General features: G+C 39.2%; 1 protein-coding gene across 4 annotated transcripts in view; it reads right to left on the minus strand.

Moving 5' to 3' along the window:
• Positions 1-22,652, minus strand: part of CTNND2 (catenin delta 2) — a 712,671-nt gene that overhangs the window by 313,879 nt on the left and 376,140 nt on the right. For all 4 annotated transcript variants that reach the window (XM_014260357.2, XM_088053661.1, XM_088053643.1 and 1 more), the window contains exon 6: positions 4,620-4,792. In XM_014260357.2, coding sequence (XP_014115832.2) covers positions 4,620-4,792 — 173 coding nt within the window. The remainder of the gene's footprint in view (positions 1-4,619; positions 4,793-22,652) is intronic.

Below are 22,652 nucleotides of genomic sequence, written 5' to 3' on the forward strand. Positions count from 1 at the left end.
GAATGAAATACAATGGTATTTTTCCCTTATTTTTTTTCCATTTATCCATTATTTTTGTCAACCTGATAATAAAAGTGTGTTTAAGCTAATAAACTAAGAGCAAATTTGCTTCTCAGTAATTTTATTATCTACCATCAACCTATTTCATAGATGTGAATAAAAATAAAGGACTTTCTTACTACAGCCCTATGCATATTTATTCCAAGACACAGAGGTTTAATTTTCCTGGCATCCCAACGAAAAGTAGCCTTGCTTATTTGGATTCAAGATATGGATTCTCGTATGTCCTTTTTAGAATCAAGAATGTGTGAAAAAAAACATGAGAACATTAACACAGCTATAAAAATATTTTCTTTCCCATTAAATGTTACTAAAAAGATCATTTTCTACTGATACGAAACAGTATCTTTAGAGCTTCATACAGAAAATTATTTAGCGTATCCAGTTAGATTATAGGAGACTAGAGAACAGTCTAACTGTTGTTTGCCTGTTCATTCAAGCTTTTAATGCCCTGAATTCCAGGAAATTAGTTTTTTTGGGGTTGGGTTTTTAGTGGGTTTTTTGGTTTGGTTGGTTTGGTTTAGTTTTGTTTTGTTTTCTGGGGGTGGGGGCTTGTTTTGTTTTGTTGGGAGGTTTTTATGATTTTTGGTTGTTCTTGTGTGGAGATTTTGTGGCTGTTGTTTGGTTTTGTTTTGTTTTTTTACAATCAAATTGATAACTTGAATTGGAACTTTAACCAAGAAAGAGTAAATAAAAGATTGCAATATAAGATTCTGTTCAATAGAGTAGAATTGAGAGGGGCATATAACTGTGTTCACTTATTTATTCTGCAGAAAAGTTTTCATGGATAAGGAATTACAAAATGGCTAGGCAACTTTAAGTGAAACTTTAGGTCACCTGCTAATTATGAATCAGTATATTGATTCTTGGAGATTGCTCCCAGAGTTTTGAGTATGTCTGCATGTCCATCTTAGGTCTGGATGAACTTTAGTTTAGCACCAATTTTCAACTCGTGTTTGCTCTCTCTTTGCCCTTAAAATCTCAAACAAGGTCACATCTGATGAATACTAACATAGTCATATGCAGTACACTATGGTCCATGAGGAAACCCTTTCTCTTGATTTAGGGAGGATTTTCCAATCTGTGTGGAAAACCTCCGTCCAGGCCCCTTTGGCTTTTAAATACTGGTGTGTGTTGGTAGCTTTAGGCAGAAAACTTGTCCATCCTTACTAGAGTTTTCTAGAGACATTCCACTGGATACAGCTCTGTTTCACAGTCTCAGTGATGCTCTTAGCTTTTTCAGAGACTGCGGGACTTGCCAATCTGTTGAGGGCTACTTTTTTTCCTGTCAGCCTAAAGAACCTTCATAAGCCTCACTCAAGGCACAGTTCTGCTGTGGTCCAATGCCTCTATCAACACTCTTACAAAGGGTAGAAGAGGGCATGGAAATTACATATTCTCCAGTCCTGGAATGCACCCTTCAGTCTTTGGGCAGGACCTATAGAAGGGCCTTTCTTCTGCAGGACCGCTTTAATGTAATTTTTAAGTCCCTGACCTGACTAGGAAGGTGCTACCTATATTCAAAGCTCTTATACAATAACAGATGCCAGACTATACCTCTGGATCCCTCAAATATGGCATATTCCATCTCTTTCTCCTGATTTTGTTCCATTGTTCCATTACAAAATTCCAACACTCCTAGGAAAGTTTGTCAGCCTACCTGATCCTGCTCTCAAAGATCATACATATAGATGAAGGTAGGTAATTGTAGTCTTCTACATCCACAAGCAGAATGGTGTGACATTTTTTTCAGAGTGTCCAGAGATGGTCCATCTCTGGTTTTAAAGCAGCAGTGAAAGCTACAGTCATTACCTATGGTAGAATCAAAGCAGCATTGCAGATTTCCACTGCCATAACCTTTACTAGTGAATTGTTCTCTGAGTGCCATAATAAGAGTAATCTACCTTAAGATTCCATCTTGTTTCCTTTATGACAGAAAAATTCTTATGTTCATATTTGAAATCTGGTTTTAAACATGTCATCATTGGCCGTACCTACCAGAAGGGAAATCTTTATTTTAGGTTTTGTCTAAGTAGGTTATCAAGCAGCCTGTTACCTTGTGGCCAGTATTCAGTTTCTGCTTAAAAACTTCATGCATTCTGGCACTTATTTGTTAGTGAGGTGTGGTGGTCTGATGAATGACAAACTTACAACTTGTTTATAGGAAAAAGGAGACTAGTTAGAACACTAACTGTAAAATGGGTTTTCAATACTTTTCAATCACCTTTAATTTCCATCTACTTTTTTGTTTTTAAGGTTTTCCAACTCTGTGCCAGCTTATTCAGTTCAAAAGCATCAGGTGCACAGGATAATACACAGTAGGGATTTACCTGTTTTGCTGCTACAGCCTGTGAAAAGACTACAGCATTACCAACAGCTAAACAAGTCCTCATCCAGAATGTAAACTTCCTTTCCTGTCTCCTTGAAAACACATGGCAGAGCATGTGGAAAACTACTCTTTTTAGAACATGCTATGCCTTATACTCTGCAACATAAGATGATAATTCTCAAGGTTGCACTAAACCTGGTTGGACATTGAGTTTGAAAAGCAGTTTTCAGTGGGGAAGCACAGTAATTCCCTGCCAGAGGAGCAGTTTTTGCTAAGAAATCCTATCCCAGTATTATTTAGAAGATAAAAGTTTTGTGCTCTGAAGTAGGCAAAGCACTGGAAAAACTCTATGATCTATAATGAACTCCACCAAATTAATAAAAATGTTAGACTGCAGTTTGCAACACTATACAGGAAGTCCCAAGACTGATTAATTTCTCTTTTTTATACAATTGCATTTTCACAAATTGTTCTTGCTGTCACAGCTGGCCTTGGGAATATTTACATTTATTTTGCAAGCATTTGGACTATCACTCATGTTGAGAGATAGCTATATTCCTTGCACACAAATACCAAAGGAAATTATCACAATCTGAGAAGCTTCAGTTCCTGAGGCTTATTTTAATTATAATAGATATAACAAAACAATTCTTAGGATTGACTTCTTTTTCCCCTGTATTTGTGGGATCAGCAATGGTCATATTAAAAACTTTTTAATTTTGACTTTTGAATTTTCCTCTTCCTATTTACCTCTTTTAAAACCTCTTTTATATACTTTTAGTTGTATTAATTCATAGTTTATATGGCAGTTTGTTAGTATTTTCAAAATATATTTTAATTTATCTGAAGTTGTCCGGCATCCTTTGCAGCATCATAGTGTGAAAATTTATTAAGTTCCCTGAATTGTTTTCCTACAGGAATATCTACAGTACAGTGTAGAGGAAAGTAAAAGGAAAATCTCTTTTCTGTCCCCTCATACCAAGCTGTACCAGGTGAGGTTCAGATTGGACATCAGGAAAAAATTTTTTCATTGAAAGGGTTGTCAAGTCACCATCCCTGAGGGTATTTAGAAGACACGCAGATGTGGCAGTTGGAGACATGATTCACAGGTGGCCAGTGTTGGGTTAATATTTAGACACTGTTCTTAGAGGTCTTTTTCAGTGTAAAGGAGTCTATTAAAAAAAAAAAAAAAAGAGTTCCTACACAATTTTAAATTTAATTTAACTGTGCTTTATTTAATTTTTCAGTTTTAGAGAATAGGGAGCTTTTCTGAGGAAATTGTGAGAATAGACTATTGTATGTCTCTCAGTATCCTACAAACTGTGCAATGGCTCTAATATTTGAAATCTCCTAGCAATTTAAGGCTTTGAAATTCAAATAACTACTCTCTTCTATAGAAGCCTGAACTGCAAAATGTCCTGGTATCACACTGAGATGATCTGCTTTGCTAGGATGGTTAGCATCTAAACAGACAAAATAACCTGTGCTGACCAACACAACACAGTCAGATTTAGCTTATGTACAGAGGCTTGAATGCTTCTTCAAATTTTGGCTAAACTGAAGCTTAACTTTCTGCTGAGTGGCTTTGATGTCACGGTGAAAATACAGAAGGTGAGAGGGTTACATGTCAGCGCCAGGAGGGATGTTTTAGATAGGCAGAGAGATTTACAAAGTTTTCATGAGTATCTGAGGCAATCTTTCAAAATGTTTCAAATGTAGAGGCGACTGTCCTAAAATATGTGGTGAAAAAAAATGTTTCCTACACTTGAGATGAGGCCACAGCACCATGTGAGGTATGTTGTCCCAGGCAGGTTGTACATCTGGTGTCAGCCTGGCTTTGTTTCTGTTTCCTGACACTGCCTTCACTAATGTGGTGAGACCAATGCTGGCAGGTCCTACATCTTAGGATGGACATCTAATCAGCAGTCACAGAAATTTGCTTTGAAAGTTAAATGCTTGAACATGCTATTACCAAAATATATATGCAAGCAAGTAAGTAAATCTGGCATGCAGATCTCCTTGTTAATCAGGATTACTTTATTACTATGTAAGTCAACCCACCAGAGATTTACAAAAATCAAGATGGTATCTCCACCCTGCTGCAGGTGTGTTGAACAAGACAGAACGTAAAGGCAGAAGTTCAGGTGTGGAAAGCACCGAACAGCTCTTTCCTGGGAGCTACTCCACACAATTTCTGGTGTGAGAGACCACAATTGCTTAGAACACGTACCTGGGTGTAGCTCTGGATGGCACCTCTGGCCTGACTGCTGCGGGACGGGAGCTGGGTGGATGCTGTTTCGCCAAGGGCGAGGGTCTGGTTGCTATGGTAGCTGGCTGAGTACTGGAAGGATCCTTCAGGTTTGGAATTGAGCTGGAGTGCATTCTGGGAGAGGAGGCTGGGCCCTGTGGGGACAGCATTTGAGAGCAGTCAGAACGCCTCAGTGAAAGAGCATACCTATATTATCTGTCAAGTAAGTCTTGAAATAATCAGATGTATCTGGCTTCAGATTTTCGGAATTTGAATTTTCAGTAATAAAAGTACATGCGTTACTTTGTTTCTTTACCACTCAGTCATCATGTTCAAGCAACATACATTGCTTTCTTTGCAAGAAAAGTAGTTTTGACTGGTGAAATTCTATGCCTGAATAAATCCAACCATACTATTTGATTAAGAATTCCTGCTTTTCAACTCAGAATAGTTGATGATGTTTTGGTTTTTTTCCTCAAAAGATAAGCATTGTTTATTTCTCTTAATTATATCCAGTCTTTCTACCTGGGATATGCTAACTTGTCTCTTCCTGATCCCCCAGCACATTGTATTTATTGATTACTGCCACTGCCCTGTACACAGAGTGATGTAATACTTTGGTAAGGATGGATGGCAGCCTTTAAATTTTTAATTGCTCTTCTAATCATGCAGGACACACCCTGATCTCAGTGAATCTTTGAGTACTATTTTTCAGCTATCTTATCTTCCCTATCACAGCACTGCACAGCAGGAGAGCCAAGTACAGGCATCGAGTTTAACAGGCTGCCAGACTGAAGGGCATGTCAGGACCATGAACACTGGCACTTTCCACAGTTATTTAGTAGTTCTGTGAAACTAAAACATGTTCTGATCTTCATTAAGTTCACATACAAGTGATTGAGCTTACCACATGCACATAGCAAATTTCCCAAATTTTCCACACAGGAATCAAGTGCACCTGCAGCAAATTTGCAGATGACACTGAGCTGAGTTGCCACACATGAAGGATGGGATGCCATCCAGAGGGACCTGGACAAGCTTGAGAAGTGGGTGCATAGGAATCTCATGAGGTTTAAGACCAAGTGCAACACCTAGGGTGGGGTTACACCTGGTATCAGCATATGCTGGGGGATGAACAGATCCAGAGTAGCCCCGCCGAGAAGGATGGGGGAGCTGGAGAGGCTGGGCGTGACCCAGCCATGTGCACTCATATAGCCCAGAAAGCAAATCCTGTCCTGAGCAGCATCCAGAGCAGTGTGGCTAGCAGGGTGAGGGAGGGGATTCTGCCCCTCTGCTCTGCTCTGGTGAGACCCCACCAGGAGTGCTGCATCCAGCTCTGGGGTCCCCAGTACAGGAAGAATATCTGTTGGAGAAAGTCCAGAGGAGGGCCACTGAGTTAGATGGAGCATCTCTCCTATGATGAAAGGTTAAGAGAATTGGAATTGTTCAGTCTGATAAGGTAAAGGCTTTAGGGTGACCTAATTGTGCCAGCACGTGAGGGGAACCTACAAGAAAGATGGAAAGAGACTTTTTGTAAGGGCATGTAGTGACAGCACAATGGCTTCACACTGACAGAGTAGCTTTAGTTGCTAGGAAGAATTTCTTCCCTGTAGTGGTGAGGCAATGGGACAAGTTGTCCAAAGAAGCTGTGGATAGCCCTTCACTGGAAATGTTCAAGGCCAGCTGGGATGGAGACCTGAGCAACTCAGTCTAGTTGAAGATGTCCCGATCTACAGTTGGGGGTTGGAACTAGATGATCTTAAAGATTCTTTCTGACCCAAACCATTCTGTCATTCTATGATTCTATGATACAGAGAGCTACATTAAAGAATACACACTTAATCCTTTCTCTGTCTTCACTCATACTAGTCTGTGTCTGGGCCCAGGAAGTGAAATACAAGAGAAGGAAAAAGGGTTATACCTTGGCCATTGCATAGGTTGTCTTCAACCCAACAGCTGCCATCTATAGCACACTTAGTGTTTCCAAAATAATGACAGGTTCATCTTGTTAGCACTAAAAAGCTCATAAGAGCACAGAAGGTGACACAAGCCTTAAGAGATGTGAAATTACATGCAGTAAGTTCAATTTTAAACAGACATTAAAAAATTCCAATGAATTTACCAGAAATAACTTCCAGTACATTCCTGATACAAAGGCAGTTTTTATGACCTTTAAGTCTTTGCTATGAGGATGTAAAGCTGTTCCAAAAAGATTTCCACTTAGAAAATGTGCAAACAACCCCACCCCTGAATTACACGGAGAGTATTTTTTCCTCTAGGCTATTTCTCAGAAATGGCAGAACCATTATAACTTCTATTTTCCAAGTCTAACCTGAATTGCTCACATTGTAAACAAAGCGTAGTAGGCTATGTAAAGCGGAAGTGTTTGCATCTTAATGTAGACTGGGATTTTGACACTATTTTACATATCAACACAATTTATACTGCAGAATTAACTGCATTCATCAGAATGTTTGAGATACAGGACAAATTCAGAACGGAAGTTCTAGTCCCTATATTTTCCTTACAAGTACAGAAGGAGTTAGAGCTCCATGTATGCTGTGAGGCCAGTAAAATGTATCACATTCACAGAAGAGCTGAATTTAATCCCCTATGGATGCTTATAAATCCAGCATTTGGTACTTTCCATTCCCTTGCTCTGCAAATAGGGTTTCTTTAGCATTTTCCATTTAACTGGTTTTGTTACAAAATTTCTTCTTTCATGAAAGAAATACTTTCACAGATTTATTTTTTATTTTAAGAGTATAAAGAAAATACATGCTTATTTGTAAAAAGATCTGTACAGTTTATTTCAATCTTTTGTATTTTGAATTTTCACTGAGAATTTTTCTGTGATCAAGAGATGAACAAGATCAAGTTCAGAAATTTCACTAAAGCATAACTTTCCCATGAGAAGCAAAAGTTGCAAGAAGAAAGCAATTTTTGTGCATGAAAATGTTTGTACTCATTCTGAAAGTAATTATGCTGTGACATTTCTAAAGCTTAAATAATTATTAAACTATCACAATGCTATGAAAGCAATATGGTTAAATTTTCATTGCATCTGGCTTTCAAGTCTTGCTTTCATATTACTCTGGCTCACTAGGAGATTTGCCATCTAGAAACACATACATGGGTTCTGTGCATCATGTAGTTTAAACACTTTTCCTTTTAAGTTCCATGCACTTAAAGAAACTTATCCAACTCCTTGAAAAAAAGAATGGAAAAAGTTTGGCACACATAGTTTGAAGTTCACTAAAATACTGGTTTTGTTTAGCAGTTTTTATTTTGTACCTTAACAAGCATTAATGAATGATTAAAACATACATACATTTCAATAATTACAAAGTAATTTGAAAGAGACAGATATTTTAAATAAGCCTGGAATTTTAAATAAGCCCAAGCAACTGTAGAATAGAGTAATGGCTGCTCACCTGTAAACAGCAAAGCCCTAAATCAAGCAAACAAACTAGAAGATACATTTGAGATCAATCGATGTGACCATGAAAAAACACGAGTTCGTTTTTCAGGGACTACAAGCAGTCCTGCCTTGTCTGATAGGAAAGAGATGGATTGCTCTTCTCATTAACATTCTTGAGATTTCCATCTGAAGGTAAAACCAAACCTTCTGAAGTGCCTGCAGCTCACTGAGAAGATAAATTTGTGTCCTGTACACTGATGGCTCTTGACAATAATCTACCATTTCTTCTAGGCTAGAATTTAAACTGTGTTATATTGGTATAAGAAAGCATTCATCCAACTGTATTTCACTTGCTTTCAGAAGAGCTAAGGCAGCTAAAAATCCTTTATTTTCAACTATTCTCTGGAAATCACTAGTGAACTGCTAGCACTATTCAGTCTCCAGTCTCAGTGGTTCCCTTAATGGGACATCATTTCTGCAATTGTTCAATTTAAAACAAACACTTCAGGCTTCATAAGATTTAGCATAGCAGATATCAATGATCTGTAGTATCAAATTAAAATTTTGCACTATCTTTGGTTTCCATTTGAGGGTAGGGGTAAGATATAAACACCTGCTCTCTCTTATGTTTTCACCACCACATAAAAAACCAAAATATTTTCCTCGTGAAAGAGTATTGATGTTGGATTATTCAGGGTTGATAGTACCAATTTTTCACTGATTCAGTTTGTGCTACTTTCCTTCTTTATTAAAATAGAAGAGGTAAGAGTGAAAATTTAGGAAAGTAAGTCAGAGCCATCATACTGCAAGACACTGCTGTGGACTGACTTCAAATGATGGAGCAGGATAGAGCAGTCAACTCTTTAACTTGTCATCAGTTTGGAGGACAGGTACTGCAGACAATACCTTCCTCTTCTGTGGAGGGAGCCCATTCCTCTGACAGGCTTCCTCCTTGGAGATCTGTCCCCTAAGATAAGACAAAACTACTTAGTCATGGTGACTGTGGACCCCTTCCTGCTTTGGAACCCCATGTTGTCTCTTTGTAAAGTATTGGTCATTTTACCCTGGTCTTAAACCATTGGTCCTTCTCCCAGTTCTCCCATTCTCTATAAAAACCCCAGCTTTTTCCCAGTTCAGGGGAAGTTTGTCACTGGCCCCCTTTGCTGAAGCCTGCCAATAAAGGACTCTGTGGAACGCTACACGGCCTCCTGTCTCTTGTCTACGTGTTGGCTGGGGTAACCACTTGAAGCCTCAGACCAAGCTCATAGGGGTTACCCCTGGCTGGAAACTACCTGAGACCCCTGGACAGCTGTTCCTCACTGGACCCCTATCCAGGAAATCAGCGGCAGCCAGGGGTCGGACAGACCCCTGGAACCACCCCCAACACTCTTCTTCTTAACCTTGAACAGAGCAGTGTGCAAGCCTCCCTACATTGCTCACTGTGGCCTCTAGAACCCAGCTCAGAAAGGGTGGTGTCTTGCTTGGGACACAAAGTGCATTTATGTGGGGAAAAGCTGCTGGAACACAGAGGAAAATTATTCTCCCATTCAGGCAGTGAGTAGAGGGGGCTTTCTGTGAAGCTCTTTCCCTTAGTTATATTACCCACCCCTCTTGCTTGCAGTTATGTGGGTTATTGTATGGCTATTATTTTTTGTATTTCAAAACTTAGTAGTTTAGTAGAGATGTGGAGTACCTGAGAGTACCTTGCACACTTACTTCAAGCCAAACGGGGAAGAGGAGCAGAGGCAGTGCTCTTTTAGTGAAGAGAGCAGCACTGAAGCCCACTTGACATCTTCCTGCCACAATGCATTTGACAAAACAGTCTGACATTTCACTGACCAGCTTGATTCTTGGCATTGAGAACACTGCAAGTGGCCATCAGTATAACCTGGTCAGCTCCAGGCTCCAAACAACCACAGCATCTGTCTGTCTGCTACTGCCAAGGGGGAACTGGGCCAAACAGGAGGCCAGGGTTGCAGGGTGAGCCCCATGGCACAGCTGGGGCTATGCTGTGCCCCCTGGCCTGTGAGGGACAGGGATCTGCACTGGCAGGTTTCCATCAGGGGCCACTGCTTTTCCTTCTGAAAATACAATGTGCAATGCTGCAATAAGGTGTGGTGTAGCTAAAAATAGAACTAAGGAAGTGAGTGGTCTTAAATGATGAGACTGTTGTTAATTCAAGGACATCACAGTAACAGTTGATTACGGGAAAGAAAGTGATGCAAAGAATCCAGGCTACTATTATCATTCATGGTTGGGTCAAAAGTGAGAAAAAAAATGAAATTCTGAAAACATTTGTCTTTTTAATTTTCAAAAGTAATATTTTCTTTGAAAATAAAATATTTTGCCTATCATTTCTGCTCTTTTCAGACCATGTCTGCTGCCTTCTTACATCATCAGGGTAAAAAAATCTAAAACCAAACCAAGGAAACAAAATGACAACCTAAAAATTTTAGTTTTTAATTTATTTTTAATAAATTATTCTTGAATGGCAAGCGTTTGCAAGCAAAAATATTTTAAATGGCAGAACAGCAAAATACTAGGATACTTCCCAGTACCTGCTTATACTCTTTAGCTAAAAAAAACAAATCAAACCAAAACCACCAAAGACCAAAGTGCATCAACACAGTACTTTATTTTACACTGTATTTTGATTCAATGAACAGTCATTAATGCTGACTGAGGCTTCAGTGAGAGATTACAAAAAATAGGCATCAGCACCAACAGTAGTTGAAAAGACAGGAATCTTGTTTGGGAATCAGAGCTGGTGAGTCATCAAATGTTTTCTTCCCTTCCACCTGAGGGTAAGAACTTGTCTAGTGATCACACATGTAGCAGAGTTCACCTAAATCATAGCCCATGGTGGTCATAAGCGGAAGAGTATCTCATATAAGAAAGCCAGTAGGAACCTGAGCTCCAAGGAGCTTAGCAGTGTCAGAAGATAAGCAATTTTCTAAATGCTGAGAGACTACTTCAGTACACTAACACTGATTAGAGATGGGGGGCAATGAAGCCCATCCTGTCAAATTTGTAATATTTGTAATACTACCAGATCACAAGTGAGGTTTTAAAAACACATGATGGAGTCATAGGATTGTTAAGGCTGAAAAAGACCTCCAGGATCATCTAGTCCAACCTTTGACTGAACTAAACTACAGCACTAAGTGCCACTTCTCATTGTTTCTTGAACACTCCAGGGATGGTGACTCCACCACCTCCCTGTGAAGCTTCTTCCAATGCTTAACCACCCTCTTAGTGAAAAATTGTTTTCTGATGTTCAACCTGAACCTCACCTGATACAGCTTGAGGGCATTTCCTCTTGTCCTGTTGATGGTTGCCTGGGAGAAGAGACCAACCTCCACCTAGCTGTAATTTCCTTTCAAGCAGTTGTAGAGAGTAATAAGGTCTCTCCTGAGCCTCCCTTTTTGCAGGCTAAACATCCCCAGCTCCCTCAGCTGCTCCTCATAAGACTTGTGCTCCAGACTCTTCACCACCTCTGCTGCACTTCTCTGGACATGCTCCAGCACCTCAATGTCTTTCTTGCATTGAGCGATCCAAAATGAAACACAGGATTAGAGATGTGCTGAGTACAGGGGGACAAGCACTGCCCTGGTCTTGCTGGCCACACAATTGCTGGTCAAGGCCAGGATGCCACTGGCCACCTGGGCACACTTCTGAATCATGTTCAGCCAGCTGTCAACCAGCACCCTAATGTTCTTTTCCATTGGCAACTTTCCAGCCACTCTTCCCCCAGCCTGTAGAGCTTTTGTTGTGGCCAAAGTACAGGACCTGGCACTTCACCTTGTTGAACTTCATGCAGCTGGCTTTGGCCCATCGATCCAGCCTGTCCAGATCCCTCTGCAGAGCCTACCATCTAGCAAATTAACACTCCTGCCCAACTTATTGTCAACCATGAACTTGCTGAGGGTGCACTCCATCCCCTTGTCCAGATAGTTGATAAAGATATTAAATACAACTGGCTCAAATCCTGGCCACAATTGACAGGCCACCAACTGGATGCAACATCCACCACTACTCTTTGGGTCTAGCCATTGTTCCAGTTTTTAACCCCAGGACGGGTACACCAGTCCAAGCCATAGGCTGCCAGTTTTTCCAGGAGAATGCTGTGGGAGAGTATCAAAAGCTTTACTGAAGTCCAGGTAGATTAAATCCACAGTCTTTCCCTCATCCTCAAGGCAGGTCACTTGGTCATAGAAGGAGATCAGGCTGGTGAACAGGACTTGCCTTTCCTAAACCTGTGGTGGCTGGGCTTGATCCCCTGATTGTCCAGTATGTGCCATTTGATCACACTCAAGATAATCTGTTCCATAATCTTTCCCAGCACCACGGTTAGGCTGACAGCCCCGTAGTTCCTCTTTCCAACACTTTCTTGTGGACAGGCATCACATCTGCCAAACTCCTGTTACCTGGGACCTCCTTGGTCAACCATCATGATAAATGATGATAAATGATGGAGAGTGGCTTGGTAAGCTCTTCTGCCAGCTCCCTCAGCACCCTCTGGTGAATCCCATCCTGCCCCATATAGACTTCTTAGTGTGTAAGTGGCACAATAGGTCACTCACAACTTCCTCCTGCATTGCAGGAGGTCTATTCTGCTCCCATGCCTGTCTACCAGCTCAGGGGTCTGGTTGTCTGGAGGCTAACTGGCCTTTCTGACAAAGACTGAGGCAAAGAAGGCATTAAATACCTCAGCTTTTTCCTCATTCTTGGTGGCAATGTTCCCCCTCCTGCCCAAATCCAATAATGGATGGAGATTTTCCTTGGCCCTCCTTTTGATGTGTATGCATTTGTAAGACCACATTTTATTATCTTTCACAGCACTTGACAGATTGACTTCTAGCTGAGTTTTTGCCTTTCTTATTTACTCCCTGCATGACCAAATGACATCTTTGTAGTCTTCCTGGGTTGCCTACCCCTTCTTCCCAAGTTCATAAACTCTCCTTTTCCCCCTGAGTTCCAGCAAAGGCACCCTCTTCAGCCAGGCTGGTCTTCCCCATCAGCTCATCTTTTGGCATATAGGGATGGCCTACACCTGTGTCATTAAGATTTCCTTATTAAAGTGTGTCCAGCCTTGCTGTATCCCTTTTTTCTTAAGGACAGTTTCCCAAAGGAAATTCTGATAAGACTTACGTAAAATCAGTATTTGTGATATATATTTAAACTACAGGAGAGTAGGTTAAGGTTGCAGGAGTGTGGATTAATTCCATTACATACTCAGAGATCTTTATATCTTTTCTGTCTCACATGGCAGCACCATCGCTGTGTCACAAAGCTAAATAGTCAGATGAATGTGGGTTTCTGGTAAAGGAGGAACTCCCAAAAAGAAACAACAGAAATTGCTGTCTTGGGGATATCACTGACAATATATCCCTAGTGTCTGCCTGTCAAACATCTGAACAGTTGCTCCCATTTCCTAATCCTTAGAACACAGTATCTTAGGGAATACTTCAAACATTTTAGCTTCATAGTATCTAACAATTCAAGCAACTATAACTGTAACTATAGCAATAGTATGGTCAATCTCCAAAACAAACAAACAAAACAGATAAAAAGGCTGATTTACGAAACAGGATTAATGTATTACACTACAGAGCAGAATTTTTTGTGGGACAAGTATTCAATAATACATTATCTGGTACTTGTTCCATTATGAAATAAGTATCAGATAATGATAAGTTACATGCAGCACCAGGTTATTGCAAGATAAGGGTGTGATTAATTCAGTATTCCAAATATATGTATTAATTACCTCTCAATTGGCTAAAATAATTACAGTACAAACAACAGAAACATATACCTAATCACCCTCCATTAAGTAATTGCATGTTTGTTACCTGAGTTTTTCCTATGAAGTAACAAACAAAAATAGCAGGCAAGTGAAAGCAGAAAGGTTTTTTCTTCTCCTTGAGATTTAAAGTCAGTTGGTTTCCCATTTGCTTCTCCAAGTAGTAAAGTCTAGCAGTACTATTGTGCTATACATCTCCATTTGGTCAGTCATCTATTACGATGCCAGTTCTAATTGACAAAGGAAATAGACCAAAACGTGCTCAAACGACCATTTAATTAGCTCCCATACCAATTATAAACAACACTTCACTTACCTTCGATCAACTGACAAAAGTAGTAATGATAAATTATAGATTAAGTGTAAATAAAGTGGTTTTAATTAGTGTAATTAATCATGTCACACATTCTTCAACCTGCTTTGCTCATTTGGATAACAGTTGAAAGAAAAACACTGGCAAAGCTCCTTTAATGTCCTTTAAACATTCATTTACAGAGTTAATAGGTTGAGGTCCCTTACATCCCATTGAGAGGAACCACCTCCTAACTGTTAATATACACCTAATTAAGGATCTCAAATACCAAAAAGTCATCACTTGTTTCTTCTGCCTCCCAGGTCATTAGTTTGAGCGTAAAATATCGATTCCTAAAACCTACTTTTTTGTTAGTTCATTAAAGTGTCTGTACTTGGAGTAAGCAGTTGTCAATCCCTCCTAAAGCTGAGTTGTATTTGTTGCCCAGTTTTGCAAAGGAATGGATAATTTTAAAACAGCATAACAAGAGAGAGCTTTTGCTGGTAACCTGCTGGTGTCCTTCCACAGTATCTGACATTAGAGAAGAGATGATGATGGTTAATGACAAGGTGGACAGACCTGATCCTGGTGATACCAAATTCTTTGGCATCTCACTGGTACATCCTGTTTTCTAAGTCCTGCTCCCAGAATTAAGCTGCTCTATCTGGAAAGAGGAGTAAACTTTCCTTCTAAATCAAAAGGGTAAGGAACACTTATTTGTCTGGTTTAACCCCCTCCGTTGCACTATGTCCTATTTTTGAGGTCATCTGAAACATTCTTTGAAAAAACTCTCTCTTGCCAAGACAATTTAAGATGGTTTTGGAAAGCAGAGGAATTGAGTGAGCAGAAGGGAAGCCCTGCAAGTACCACAGAGGGTGGCAAGAAGCAGTGACAATGCCACATAGGTACAGACCTTCTCCATTTTCTAGTCTCCAGGGAAGTTGTAAGAAATGAAAGGCAAAACTAGTAGAGGCACGGGGCAATGAAAAGTCCTTGGGAGCTAGATGACAGAACCTTGTGGCAATCATAAAAAGAAGACATTTTCTTGATTACGGACAGAAAAGGGAGAGATTAAACCAAGGCAAAACTTAAGAGCTCCAGTTGAAAGCACAACTTGTCAGCTGCAAGTGGTCAAACAGATTCTTTAGGAAAAGAAGGGTTTTCAAGGCACCTGTTAGTCTGACTTCAGAAGATAAGCATCTCTCCTACAACAACAGTAATAAATATGGCACCCACTCTCCTTCCAAATTTTAGACTAAAACTAGAATAGGTCTAGGAAAATATTTCAACATCTAGCTTGTAGGAGATATTAAATATTAAATATACCACTAGCTTTATATTACAAGACAAAATGCCAAGGCTGCACTATAGCAAAGGAATTCCATACCCTAGAAATGAAGAAAATTGAAGGGCAAAAGAAGGCAGGGGGAGGGGAGGAGGGGGGACACCAACTGCATACTTAAAATAAAGAAATAAACGGTAACATTTTAAATGCTTAATCACAAGCTGCTCTCTTGTTCTGAAACAAACACATCTCTTTAGATGAGAGGTAGCAATTCTTAAATGAATAAACTGAAAACAAAATTGTTTTACAAAAAAGGAAAGTAATTTATATGCAATGCCATGCTCTAGCAGCATGAAGAGGGCTATGTTCTACCTACAAATACAGAAAAGGGCTTTAGTCCTACTATAGAATGTTTTCTTAGGTACTAGAAAATAGGATTTGGTGGAATGCATTCACAAGTGTGGAATAAGTTCCTTTTCATCCAGGAATTCTATAAATTATATATATATGGAGAAATTACGTAAAAACTAGGCTGACACCATTATAAAGTGAACAACACAAGGACATCCCTTCTAACTCTCCTTCTGACCTAATTACTATTGGAAAGAGAGATGAAGAACACTTTATTTCAAGAGAAGTGAACTGGAAATAAAAACTATTTTCAATAGATGCTGATTATGTTATGCTTTTTACACAAGGTAACACTTCTGCCAATACTGTAAGAAGAAAACAGAAACATCTTCTAGGATTTGAAATAATAAATGTCTATTCCAAGGGATAGCAAAGCACCATAAACGTCCACAAGAAGTAGTAGAAAAATTTAAGACTAGAAGGGGAAAAACAAATTAGGAAAAAAATAAGTTTGCATTCTACCCCAACAGTAAACATTTCTGTTTTGATTCCTGGAAGATTTTTTTTTAAGCCTCATGGAATAAGGTAACATAGGAAAGCTTAAGTAATCCTGATATAATAGGACTTCAGTGTTAACTACTCAGATAGTGGGTATTTTGCTTTTTACACCATATCATGCATAGCATTACTCCAGACGTTTGTATGAAATGTAAAACCAGACAGATCTTCTTTCATAAGAAATACTGGGTAATGTTTGACAGCAGGAAAATCTGGAGTTCCATTACTAATGAGAGAAATTACTGAAGATGATGGAGACCAGGACTCAAATACATGCACTGAGCAAGAATAATAGATCTATACATATCTAAGCTCAGAATACAGAAGCTGGCCTTGGTTTGTTTTTCTTCTGTTTGTTTGTTTTGTTTTTTTAATAGGAAATCTATCCTCAAATGAGTTTAAAACCAAGGATAACCCTACTAATGTGAGTTTTAAATTGATTCCAAGATTAAAACAATTTTTTTTTTGGTAGAAGATTAATCATATTGTATGAAATTACTTGCTAAACCCTGCAGATATTAAAATCAGATAGTATCTGAATAAGATAATTTATCATTGGCCGTTAGGACAATGAGCTTTATTGGAGCAATAGATAGCTACAACACAAGAACAAGATGGGCAGCAAGGACAATAACTAAATTACATTTCTTCATTACAGAAGACACAAAGAGGAAAAATAGTATCCTCGAGCCTTTCTGATGCTGCTTCTGTAAAACTTTGCAACACCAGGAGTAGTAGAACACTTCACTGTAACAGAAGCTTGCTCTCTATTAAAATATCACTGTGGAACTACAGGAGAGCAGTACCTGAGTGGGGCTCCTTGATGGGATTAGATACATTTGTGAATGTGACCAGAGGATAAAATTCGCATACAGGAGGAGGCACTGCATGTTGCAACACAGACAGAAAGCTCCAGCTCAGAAGGAACTGCCATGTTTCCATTTGAGAAACTGAGTTTTGGCATTAAAATTTGTTATTTTTTAATTCGTGTTTTCATTATCAATCTCCCATTTTGAAAGGAATTACTGCATTTAAAATGGTGCATGGGCTTTGTTTACAGAAAAAAAAAAAGAGCTAACTCAGTTAAGAACATATTTTGCATTATTAAATCCTAATTTTTGAAGTGTTTTATACCTGTGAAAACCAGCTGCAAACATCAAGTGTTTCTAGTTACCCTCTGTGCCTAGTGCAGCTGAAAATTGCTATCAATAGTACTAAACTAATGTGTTCCCTTTTTATTACTAGGAAATAAAATCAGATGTTTATAGACATCACACAAACATGAAGCACATGGAAGCTGAATGCATTATCAGAAAAAAAAAAACAACCCAGAAACAGACAAATCTCTTCTGATAGTCCTAAATTAGACTGCTGAAAAAAAAAGTGCCCAACAGCTTCTAATTATAAAAGCTTATAAAACCCCTCACAGATATATGGATCTAATACAAAAGACATCAGCAGATCTATTACACTATTATGTTGTTCTGTGAACTTAACTACTAGCACAGAACAGGTTTCCTCTTCTCATGCAAAGTAGAACTCCATTTTTTCCAGACGTTTGACAGGCTTAAATCCCAAATCTTTTCTGTCCACAAAAGAAAATTACTATTTGGTCTCTGAGGTGAGCCAGCTCAGAATGTGTTTAGATCTGCCTCAGAAGTCAATTAAAAAGTAAGTTAAAAAGGTCAAAATTTTATTACAATATTTTTAATCTGCCAATACTTCCTCTGCCATAAAGAAAGCATTCTGCTTTCTTTCTCTGTGTCCACATAAATGTGCACCACTCTCTGCTCTCACTCTGTCCTGAGAAAATGCATTTCTCCATTTATAAGGCCAAAATGGAATAAATGGAAGCAGCTCCCTAACCTGCATTACCACAGAAGTCACAAAAATCCTACTTGATTGAAAACTTTGGAAACTGCATGTAGCACAACAGAAATCAAATCCAAATGCATAGCTGCCAAAATTTTCTCTTCCACATACATCATTTTAACAGAAGGCTAACAAGCCAACTGCCTCTTTTTCCAGGGCTGCATCTCCACAATGATTATGCTCACAAGCTGGCATCAGCAGATCCCAGAATGATGTGGCTCTTGGCACTCCTGACTCTGCCGAGTGTGCAGGCACTGGCATTGACACTGAGGCAGGAATAGGGTGAGGTTTATCAGTCTGTTGTGGGGATGTGGGTGCATTTGTTTCCTGGCCCGTACTACAGGCACAATATTTACTGATGTTCTTTTGTGCTGCAGGTTCAGATGCCAAAAGCCTTTCTTTGTTCTGCTCCTACAGATGCTACTATAAGTCACTGTCATTTCCTAATGAGTTTCAGTAGCTGCTTCCTGCAGTGGATGAGGGAACACCCACCTGGTTGCCTGTAAAGGATTTGTGTTTGACACAGACTAAGCATTACAAGCTGATCATTACCTCCTATCCATCTTTGATGTTGCTACTAATTGTTACTGAGGTTCTGGTCTTGACTCTCATCTTTCCATTTCCCACCTCCATGTATGTTTTACCTGCTGCTACTGCTCTTTTTTCTTTTTAATTTTTTTAACAGTACTAATGCTAGATTGTGAGGGATTGTTTTCCTTAGGCAGGGATTTGAAATCTGTTGCACAGCATTAAATGGCACCAGATACCAAAATCAGATAATCATAGGACAAGTTCAGAGATATGAAGTAATACTGTGGTATCAGTATGGAATTTATATATAAACACATGTTTCATCTTGCAGATGTAAGTAAACACCAAGAAAATCCAAAAAATTTACAAGTCACAGCACACTGAAAGAAAAAATCAGCCTACAGGCTGCTGTGCAGAAATTGAGGGAAATTAGAAATTCCTTAGTTGCAATGTTCTCATAGTGTTATCTCTGGACTCCCAACATGACACAACAGTGTTTGTTACAATCTGTGTTTGCTTCTAGTTAATGGGAAGGCATGTGAAAAGTCAGGATAGCAAGGTCACTTATATGCAGGAAAATGCATGTGGGTTTTGGGGGGGTTTTGATGGACTTTTTTTTTTCTTTGAGGATGAATGATCATCTGTTTTGGGGACAAGCACTGAGGTTTTATTGCATGCCATGTGAAAAAAGAAAAGATAAAGGAAGAAGATAAAAGAAAAGATAGGAATTGAAACAAGAAAGGATGCAAAAGACAAGGTTGTGGTAGGACAGAAATGGGTGGTTTAGGGAAAGATGGGGCACTAAGAAAAGGCAAGAGAGCATGGGAAGGGAGAAGGCTGGATATTAAGATGGTGTGAGTGTCTCCACCTGGTGAACTTCCTGAGGAGAGGAAATTGCAAGAGGCAGCCTGCAGAAGTTTAGGTCTAGTAATATGGGCATGTACTGGGCCATCAGTTTTGAACAGCACTTCTGCCAGTGGCTTCTAGTGCTTTCCCCCTAGAAGCCTATAAACTCACCCAGGCACCTACCAGTGGGTTGCATTGTGAGGGGCTGCAGAAGAATTGAGATGACTGAAGCCCACAGCAACTTCTATGCCACCCCTGAGGAAACCGGGGAAAGCATGAACTGCTTACCTGAACACTGGTGGTTCATTCAGCTTTCACCACGTTTCCTGCTTGCAAAAACCACACGTGAACTTGAAGATAGGCAGCAATGCAAAGAGTAACAAGATCAGCTGGACCTGAGTCCATCCTGAAGTAGATACCAAAGTCTTTCAGGAATCCTAATGGTGAAAGCCCATATGCTCCTAAGTTTGGTCTCTTGCCTGCATAAGGGAAGAGGCCAAAAAGGTAAACTTCATTCATGCTCTTAAAGTAAGAACACTGACATGAATTGCATGTAATTTGTCAGCAACAAAGATGTGTCTGTTACACCATCCTGATACCCAAAAGGGCAGAGGTGATGGAGTACTGCATGACAGTGTTTGAGCTACAGCTCTTCTTCTGGTGCTATTCTCGATGCCTTTGAGCTTTGACTGTGACAGAGAATGAAAACAATAGAGTCTAAGCTTAGGATGTTTAGTGCTGATGGAGCATTTCCTGAGGCAGCACTGGCTATAAACACTGATGCTGAGATGTAAGAGCTGGCTCTCAGCAGCACTAGAGCTGTCTTCGTTTTATCAAATCCTAATGTCTGAGTGGGGTAGCTTCTACAGAAGCTTTTCATGGTCAGCTATTTTGTAAGGACGTTCATCTCCTGTGGAGAATTGCCTCTTGGAAGCAGGTTTCTGTTTGTGATCAGGCATTGGCTGTTACAATGTTAAATGACTTAACAGTTATTTCATGCTCACACTTCGGGTGAGTAGGGCCAGAAAGGGGAGATGAGTAAAGGAAACAACATCTTATCCCCATTTCTAAGAAATCTACATATTTAACAGCTATGTCAAAAGACTGAATTTGACTCACAGTTGAGACACAGCTTTCTCTGTGAGAACATACAATGAGCTGTGAAATCACCCTTTGAAAAGCAGAGTCCCCCCTTTCAGAAATTTATTCCATTACAAAGATGACTTTAAAACCCCAAAGTTTCAAAGTGAAGATTGGCCAAAGGCTTGTTTTAGAAGAGATGAATGGAGTAAAGAGAGGCAGCCAAAATGTCCAACCATATTTACCCTAAATATATTACAATACTAACAAAAGTTTCTGCAATAAATCAAAATTTCCTCAGACTTCATACTCTGGGAGGTTTATCTGGAGCTATGTATTGTTGAGTCAGACACTGCCAGGTTTGCATTAATGCAGCAGACAGAAAGATAGTGTACCCTCGTTATGCACTTATGCTACTTCTACTCTAAAGAATCTGATCCTGAAATGGAGGAGGGGCATGCACACTTCCTAGGGGTTTTCCAGCTTGGAAATGTACTCAAAGAGCACATGATTTTATTTATGTGTATGTTTACAAGGAGATCCCACAAGAACACCTCCTTTGTGTGCACACAAAATGAATAACTGGATCACCCTGGCTCTATCTCAGCAGATAATGAAATGGAAATAACTTCATCTATCAAAAAACTGTGAGGTCCACTGTTGCCAAATTTCATCTCATTGAGCATGTCCAGCCATCTGACAGGTGGCAATTTCACAAAGCTATGGGATGGAATACACATAAATGCACATTCTTTTACACATTCATTGTGTAAATAGTGCCTTTTTGTTTCAATCCATTTTCAGTATCTATGATAAAAGCAGTTGATACAGGCTGAAAATCATACAGGTTGAATAAGGAGTGCTTTTTTCAAGCTGGGACATCTGCTTTTCCACTGGGTGAGGAAGATCCCTCTTATTACAAAAAATTGCTGAAACAAAAATGAATTAAGAGAATAAAGTAAGAGTATAGCCTAACTTCCCAGCCACATAATTAACCAGGGGTTTTAAGTGAAACTCTCATCTGTCTAATGCAACATCTATATATAATTTCATGTGGTAAAATGTTCTTGTAACATAATTCATTCTTCAGAGGGAAAAACCCCAGCATCTAAATGAGACTGCTACATATTTGTGCTGCATTTGGGGCAAATAGTTTCAAATGACTAAAAGAGTTAATATATTGTGAGATTAAGACCAGAGTGGTAAGCCATGCTTTTTCTTCCCTAGAAAAACTTGGACATCTTTAATTGCCTGCATTTCTGTCAATATGTAGCATCTGTGAAGCACATTATGAAATGGCTTTAGCCAAGAAGATAGTATTATTAAATCTACATTGTATTTATTCCTTTATCAGTGCTTTGGATTCTGCAATTAATCCTGAGCACCAGGACAATAGGGTCACAGACATAAATAAAAATATGTATCCAGAAAATGTGGGAAAAAAAATTCATCTGGAGTACTGGCAGTGTTGTGTGGGAAAAATTGTAATCGTCATAGAAACCTAAAATCTAAAATCTGAAATTAACTGAAATTAAAAATGAGCATTTAAAAATTATCAAGACAATTGGGAGAACTATTCAGAAAGTTTTCTGATCCATGTCAACAAGAGATCTGTTCCTACAGTCTGTGCTGTCAATTTAGAGAGCAAACAAGGGAAGTTGCCACATGAAGTGATGAAGCAAGTGAAAAAGAATGAAATTACTCTGTTTCAGTTAGAAACAAACACTGAGAGCTCTTGTAAATCTGCCCTGTAATCCTTTAAAAACTGGTCTTATGGTAATTTTGTGGAAGCTGAACCAAAAGAAAAAGTGTGGAAGATTTAATAGATATCTTAAATTAAAATTAGAGACTTCTGTATTAGCAGACATTTGAGCCTGTGGTTTAAGTTAGGGAGAAAGTGTTAATGGATTTTTTCAGTAATCTTAGAAGTCTTCTAACCCTCTTTTTGCTAAGAAGGTAAAACCACTGCCTGT

The sequence above is a fragment of the Pseudopodoces humilis genome, chromosome 1 (assembly GCF_049639895.1).
Source record: "Pseudopodoces humilis isolate 2021_Gansu_Grassland_sample_001 chromosome 1, ASM4963989v1, whole genome shotgun sequence".
Lineage (NCBI taxonomy): Eukaryota > Metazoa > Chordata > Aves > Passeriformes > Paridae > Pseudopodoces > Pseudopodoces humilis.